The sequence below is a fragment of the Ciconia boyciana genome, chromosome 16 (genome assembly GCF_034638445.1).
Source record: "Ciconia boyciana chromosome 16, ASM3463844v1, whole genome shotgun sequence".
NCBI classification, from domain to species: Eukaryota; Metazoa; Chordata; class Aves; order Ciconiiformes; family Ciconiidae; genus Ciconia; species Ciconia boyciana.
In genome coordinates, this window is record NC_132949.1 from 1,983,289 (window position 1) to 1,991,053 (window position 7,765).

At 57.2% G+C, this 7,765-nt stretch overlaps 1 protein-coding gene across 1 annotated transcript; it reads right to left on the minus strand.

Annotated features, from left to right (window-relative positions):
• Window positions 1-382: 382 nt before the first annotated feature.
• Window positions 383-5,751, minus strand: SOX9 (SRY-box transcription factor 9). Its single transcript, XM_072881423.1, has 3 exons — window positions 4,885-5,751; window positions 3,557-3,810; window positions 383-2,942 (listed from the first exon to the last, which is right to left on the minus strand). The coding sequence occupies exons 1-3, from the start codon at window positions 5,313-5,315 to the stop codon at window positions 2,158-2,160; spliced, it is 1,470 nt and encodes a 489-aa protein (XP_072737524.1). The 5' UTR covers window positions 5,316-5,751; the 3' UTR covers window positions 383-2,157.
• Between the last annotated feature and the right edge of the window lie 2,014 nt (window positions 5,752-7,765).

Sequence of the window (7,765 nt, forward strand, 5' to 3'; positions counted from 1 at the left end):
CTTTGGTGTTCACGCCCTGGACAAGTCTGGTTTTGTCCGTCTCTGAAGCCCGTTGCTTCCCCAGCGTCCTGCCAAGGCTTCCCTCGCTCCGGTTGCTCTTTGATGGCTGGGCTCAGGACCTGCACCGACAGGAGGGGGGACACCCCAAGCCCCATCAGTGAAGCCAAAACCATCCCGGGGCTCCAGCAGGGCCCTGGCTTTGCTTGAAGGCTGTTAATAAATCAGACACTGGTGGGGTGTTTAACTTTTAATACAATGTATATTTATTGCAAACAATAATATACAAAAAAAAAAGGTAAGTTTCACAAAGAGAAGGATCTTGCAAACAAAACAAAACAACTTACCTAAAGACAAAATATGATTTAAATGACAGGTCTTTTAAGTTACAGAAATACTTTAAAAAGATCTGCTTTTATACAGAAATAGAAAGATGCCATATTATAAGAGTGCTTTAAGATTTTTTTTCTCCTACTGAATCCCTAAAAAAAAAAATGTTAACAAATATATCATTTTTTTAAATAAAAAAAGTTTGCTGTCTTTTTTAAAAAGCAATCCTTAACTGTTCAGCCACAGCTTCACCAAAGTCAGTGTCCCCACCTCAAGCCAGTTTTGGGGGTGGAAGGCTAAAACGGTGCCGCCCCCGCGGCACGGCCAGGGCGTTGGGTCTCGTCCTCGCACGAGCTTGTGTGTCCCAGAGAGCTGAGGCAGAAAACAAGGCAAATGATTCAGTGATACGCTACATTTGCAATCTTTAGTTTGTACAATTTTTTTTTTTTCCAGTTTATCCTTAAGACAAAAGAAAAAAATGGAAGAGCACAAGTTTGTACAAACCCAGGACACAGATTCCAAAAAGAATAATAATAATAATAATAAAAAAGAATTAAAGAGATAAATAAAGGACTGGTTACAGTTTAGACCATAATTTAACAGGCACGGTTACCTTCCAAATAATGCTCCAACAAATGCGATCGCTTTTGAAAGGACTTAAAATAGACGGGAGATTAAAAAAAAAAAAAATTGTGATTAAAAACTGCTCTTCTCACAAAATAAATAATTTAAAGTATCTGTGATGTCCCGCAAGCAGAGGGGAGCCCCTGGATGGGTTTTGCATCAGGCCCAGGGCGGCCGGGGGGTTGATCGGGGGTGGCTGGAGGGGGTCAAGCTCAGCCTCCCCCCAGCCCCAGGGACAGGCAGAGCTGGGGACAAGTGATTATCACAGGGCTGCGCTTAAGGCTTCGCAACAGCACTTTCTGCTGTTTGGTTTTGCTTGTTTTGTTGTTTGTTTTTTTTTTAAATCATTTTGTTTTTCTTTCTTAAGGCTCAAGGTTATTAAAAAATAAAGTTAAAATCTCCTCCTGGCTGGTTTTGCTATTAGTTAGAAAAATAAAGCCTCTCCCATGCTCGTCCCCGCACAAATCTCAGCTCGCATCTCCCGCGCTGCAGAGCTGACCATCGCTAAGCCTGACGCTAGCCACTTAACAGAGCTTTGTTCCGAGTTAAAAGTATGCCGTTTGGCTTTTTTATTTTTATTTTTAGAGAAAAAGACACTTATCTATACAAAAATACCTCTGACTGCAAGAAAACCTAGGACTGCTTCACTAAGTGTCATTTTTTAGCTGTTGGAAAAATAAGAGCATTTAAAAAAATCTCTAAAAAATATGTATAAATCCCCTCAAATTGGTAACGAATCATACACAGTACATACTAAAAAATATTTAAAATAGAGAATATTCCTCACAGAGGACTGAGTTTTCTCTTTTTTTCCCCCCCTTTTTTTTTCTTTTTTTTTAATTACTGCTGCAAAAAAAAAAATCATTACAAAAGTCCAGAGAACAGACAGCTGAGCTGGTTGGTTAGAAATCTTATCTCCATGCCGCGCCCGGGAAGCAGAGCTAAAGTCCAGTCCTTGGAAAGTCTGTACCGAGTTTTGCTGGTTCTCGGAGCGGTCTGGCCGCTTCCTGGAGGATGCTGTAGTGCAGAAGGCTCGAGGCGCTCTCTCCTCCCCGCCAGCTTTAACTTTAGCGTCTTTTTGTAATTATTATTTTAATTTCAAAGAAGGAAAAAGTCTGAGGAATTTCTCCGTTCTTCTTCTTCTTGCTTCTTTCGTGCTTTTTTGATTTTTTTTTACATTTCTTTTTTTTTTTTTTTTAAATGGCTTTAGGGTCTGGTGAGCTGTGTGTAGACGGGCTGTTCCCAGTGCTGCGGGCTGTGGGTCTGGGGGATGGAGGGGACCCCAGAAGTGTCTGCAATGGGGGTGTACATGGGGCGTTGCGTGGGGTTCATGTAGGTGAAGGTGGAGTAGAGGCTGCTGCTCTGGCCGGCGGCGTGGCTGTAGTAGGAGCTGGAGTTCTGGTGGTCGGTGTAGTCGTACTGGGAGCGGGTGATGGTGGGGTAGGAGGAGCTGTAGTGCTGGAGGTTGAAGGAGCTGTAGTTGATCTGCTGCGGGGAGTGCTGCTGCTGCTCGCTGTAGTGGCTGGGGCTGAGCTGCTCCGTCTTGATGTGCGTCCTCTGCTGCGCCTGGCCCTGCTCGCCGCTCAGTGCCGGCAGCCCGTGCTGCGGCTGGGGCTGCGGCGGGGGCTGCGGTGGCGGCTGCGGCTGTTGCTTGGACATCCAGACGTGGCCGGCCCCGGCTTGTGAGCCCGACGTGCTGCTGATGCCGTAGCTGCCGGTGTAGGTGACCTGGCCGGGCTGCCCGTGGGTGGCTGGGACCCCCGGGTGGCCGTTGGGGGGGAGGTACTGATCGAACTCGTTGACATCAAAGGTCTCGATGTTGGAGATGACATCGCTGCTGAGCTCGCCGATGTCCACGTCTCGGAAGTCGATGTGGGGCGGCTGCCGGCCGCCTTCTTGCAGAGGGCGGCCCTCCCGCTTCAGGTCCTGCTTGCCCGGCTGTGCGTCCGTCTTGGGGGTGGTGGGGGGTGTGGGGGGCCCCTGCGATTGCCCTGCGGAAGGAAGGAAAGGGCACGGCATGAAGGGGGTGTCGCTCCCGCAACAGCCGGGCACCCCTGCGCCCGTGGCTCCCCGGGGCGGGAGGTGCTGCCGGACACGATAACACCGTTAATAGTTAACCCGCGGTCCGTGGGGCAGCCAGATAACAGCGTGTTGCTTCTGAAAGCAGTTGTGTAGGGTAACACAAACACCTCCAGGTGCGAGGAGCACAGACGCAAGCCCTATCAGTGCCGATCTATTGCGCCGGGTAAAACTACCGAGCCTTCAGACATGAGCTGCGAGAACGGGGCCATCTTTTGGTTTATTTTTTTAAAAGAGTATGGATTCACGTTTCTCGTGGGCAGAGGGGGTGGAAGTGGCCGCAGGGGCTGGCCCATACGGATGAGCATTTGCATGCCCGTGCTATGAGCCTTGCTCGTGGGCAGCTCTGCCCCTGCCCCGCTCCTGGTGCAGTCGTCCCCTTCTCACTGCATTTCTGGGTCTCTCTCCTTTCCCCCCCCTGCCCCTTACCCCAATCCTAATTTCAGCCTGGTTTGGGATGCAACTTTTCTTAGGCAGCCGTGACTTAACTCTCTCCGTAACACCTCGTGGGGCCGCAAGTACCTACCCGAGTGCTCCCCAGGGGAGTGCACCTCGCTGATGCTGGAGGACGACTGCGGGGAGTCCGCCTGCAGCGCCTTGAAGATGGCGTTGGGGGAGATGTGGGTTTGCTCGGAGCCCTCCTCCTGCTCCGACTGCCCGTTCTTCACGGACTTTCTCCGCCGTGGCTGGTACTTGTAGTCGGGATGGTCCTTCTTGTGCTGCACCCGCAGCCGCTCGGCCTCCTCCACGAAGGGACGCTTCTCGCTCTCGTTCAGCAGCCTGGGGGGGGGGACACGGGGGGTGAGGGGGCTGCAGCTCACAGGGGGCATTAGTGGCTCCCCCCCACTATGGCATTAACACCAGCCCAAACCTCTCCCATGGATCGCCTCGACCAGCAATGCAAAGCCCCCCTGCAATGTTGAACCCCCTGTCTGGGGCACACGCTGGTTGTCAGCCCCCTCCCGCACCCCACAAATTGCTTCGGTGGCCGAACAAGAGGTGCAAGAGCCGCGGCAGAGTCCGGCCCTCGCCCTCCCCAGCCTGTCCCCCCCCTCCATCCGTCCCTGCAAGGGCGCACGTCCCGTCCCCGGGCCGCTTTAGGTGACGGCCCTGTCGCTGCCTGCCAGGGCCAGGTTTGCTCACTGCTTTCTCCTCCTGCCGCAAGAGCAGCCGCAAATTTAGGATTGCCCCCCCCCCCCCCGCCTTCTGCAGTCACAGGGTAAGAGGCGGCCAGGTGACTCACTTTCCTTCTGTTTTTCTCCCCTCCCTGCCTTATTTTGGAAGTCGGAGGGCACCCAGCCATGCACCACTCATCGCAGCCACCCACCCACCCACCCGGGGCTTGGCACAGCATCCCCGGCGCTCGCCCTGCGCCCGGCTTCTGCCGCCCCCCTCCCCTCGCCCCGCATCGCTTCTCCTCCCGGGCCAAGCTGATGCAATCCAGAAAACCATCATTTCCTCTGGACAAGAGCACAAACAAACAAACGCCAAGGCAGGCCCTGCTCGCCCGGCCCCGGGGGCCCGCAGGGTGGGGGCTCTGCCAGCCCCCCCCGCCCGGCGGGGCCGGCTTCCACCCGGGGCATTGCTCACGGGAAAGAAACCGCTGGCAAACCCAGAAGGCGGCCGCGGGGAACTACTTTCCCTGCTTTTCCCCTACTATTCTGGCTTCTCCTACACCAGACAAGTTTGCCAGCACATGCACAAGTTTTCAGCGAGTTTTCCAGGCTTGAAACCCTCCTCTTCCACCTCCTCTGACTGCTGGTACAGCCTAGAGCAGACTTGGCAGGCTGCAGCCTCCCCCCCCCCAGCATCCCCCGTTCCCCCCCGCTGACCCGTCCCGGCCTCCGCGCTCACCTCCAGAGCTTGCCCAGGGTTTTGCTGAGCTCCGCGTTGTGCAGATGCGGGTACTGGTCAGCCAGCTTCCTCCGGGCCGCCTGCGCCCACACCATGAACGCGTTCATGGGCCTCTTCACATGGGGCTTGTTTTTGCTGGATCCGTTCACCCGGACCGGCATGGGCACCAGGGTCCAGTCGTAGCCCTTGAGCACTTGGCTGACCGCTTCACGGATGCACACCGGGAACTTGTCCTCGTCGCTCTCCTTCTTCAGGTCCGGGTCACCCTTGGGGAAGGTGTTTTCTTGGGGTCTGGTGTTCTCCGTGTCCGAGCCGGATCCAGAGGGGCAGGGGGACCCGGCGGAATCATCCGACATGGTGGGGCTGGGGGCGTCGGAGATACATTTGTCCTGTTCTTCTGTCATTTTCATGAAGGGGTCTAGGAGATTCATGCGAGAAAGTGGCAGAGGGGGGGACGGGATGAAAAAAATAATAATAAAAAATATATCAGGTGGCTAAGGGGCAGGGAAGGGTTAAAAAAGTAAAACTAGGAGAGACGAATTCTCCACCAGCGTGAAGCCCGGCTGGGGAGAGGAGGGAGAAAGCTGGAAAAAGTTTGCAAAAGTTTCTTTATTATTATTTTTCCCTACCCCTCGAAGTCAAAAAAAAAAAAAAAAAAAGGGCGGGGGGAGAAACTTTTGCAAGTTGCAGGAGAGAAAGGACGGGAGGAGGAGGGGGAAAAAAAAAAACCCGGAGCGGCAGTGGCGGGAGGCCGGGGCCCGGCTGGGCAGCGCGGGGCCGGGGTGGCCGTCGGTGGGCAGCGCGGGGCCGGGGCGGGCAGCGTGGGGCCGGGCGCGCCCCGCCGGTCTCCAGCGCGGCTCTGCGGCCCGGCCGCGGCGCGGGAATAAATACTCTCCGCGGCGATTTCGGCTCGGGAGCGCTCCGCCAATGGGCGGCCGGCCCCCGGGGGCTGGCGCGCACGCCATTGGCTGCGCCGCCGCCGCGGGGAGGGGTCGGCGGGCGCGCAGCGCCGCTCAGCGCCGCGCAGGGGGCGGCTGCGGGAGGGCGGACGGGGCGGCCCCGGGCGGGGCGGGGCGCGGCGCGGAGGGGCGAGCTCCCTTGCGCGGGTGCGGAGGGGCGGCGGAGGGCCCCGCGCCCCTCGGCGCCGCTCCGCCCCTCGCGGCGTTTTCTGCCTTCCCGGGAGCGGCGGAACGAGCGCTGCGAGCGCGGCGGGGACCCGCACACCCCCGCACGCAGGCACACCCCCGCTGCGGGTTTCCCGCCGGCGGCGGGGCGGGCGGCCCCCCCCCCCGCCCCCCGCGGGCGCGGAGGGGCGGTGGAGGAGCGCGGCGGCGGCCGGGGCCCCGCGGACCGAAGCGCGGCGCGGCGGGACCCGCGGGCGGTGCGCGCCGCCGTCCAGAGGGGGCGCCAAAGGCCCAGGAACGGCGCGGCGCCGCGCGGGGGCGGGGAGCGCTGCGCGCCCGCGGGAGGGGAGGGGGGGGTCCGCGCCCGCTGCGCCCCCCGCCCCTCCGCGCCCCTCCGCGGCCCCTCCCCTGCCTCGCCGCTGCGCGGGGCAGAGGCGGGCGGGGCGCGTGCCTGACGCCTAAAATACCCCAAAGCCACTTTTTTCCTTTTTTTTTTCTTTTTTTTTTTTGGGGGGGGGGGGGTGCGCTCCGGCGGGTCCCCCCGCGCCCATCCCCGTCGCGCCGTGGCCGCCGTGGCCGCTGCGAGCTGCGTCCCCGCGGCGCTCCCTCACGCACGTCCCGTGGGAGCTCTCCGCCGTGCCGCTCGCCGCTCTTACCAGTGACTTCTGCAGCGTGCGGTGCCCTGGTCACGCTGCGCCGTGTCCCCTATGTCCCCCGCCCCCCCCCCCCCCCTTTTTTTTCTCTTTATACCGGTAGTTTGCAGCCCGGTGGCCCCGTCTCGCCCGTCCCCGGCGGCCTGGGCTGCGCTGGCCCAGCCTGTCCCGCTGCGGGGCGACGGGCCGGGCTCTGCTCGGCGGCTCGGGGAAGCCCGTGCTGGAGCTCTGCAAGGGGACAGGAGGTTGCCTCCCCTTCTCTTCATCCCCCCCCAAAAGTTTTGCCGCGTTGACCAACTCTTGTAATCGAAACAAAACAACAAAAAGCAAACGAATAAGCGCTGTGAGCCTTCCAGGGTTATCTCTTGATAAATGCAAATATTTCTCTTTATAGCGAATCGTACAGTGCGTGCGTTTTTATTAGCAAACTGCTTTTCCGTGCACATAAGAATTAAATATCAGGGATGCTGGCAGGAGAGAAGTTGTCTAGAGAGACAATAAAGCAGATCTCATTCTCCAAGGTTTAAAGGAGAGGGGGTATTTGGGGAGAACTGAATTTCAGCGCAGATGTGTGCGAAGGCAGCTCCAGCGTGCAAGGCAAGCTGCCCTCCTTCCCCCGCGTCCCTCCCCTACACGCTCGGCTCCACGAGCGTGTTTCGGGGGGCAGAGACCTTCTACCAGTTCTCCCTTTACAAAATACGCGCTACATTTCATTTTTCATTTCAACTCGAGCGTTAAAGTTGGTGCTTTATGGAAGCTGCTTTAATTTGCAGCCTTTGTCCTGTTGGACAGTCCTTGGGGCAGTGGCCGGCTCGGTGGCCGTGCCCTGGTGTGGATCCCTTATCACGATAGTCACCGTTAGGTTAATAAGTGCATTTTAAAGGTATTGGAAACGGCACGTGAAAAAAAGTAAAAAAAAAAAAAAAGAAAAAGGCAGCGGGGGCAGGAGCTCTGAATAAACGCGTGTGAAAGCAATCTCCCTGGTAGACCCTGCTTGTCTTTTGCTATCTTTCCCTCAGACTTTTTTTTTTGCTTGCAAACTTTTGGAAAGTAGTTTTCTTTGGGTGAAGGTAAGTGTCTGTCCGATTTCCAGAGCCTTTGTCT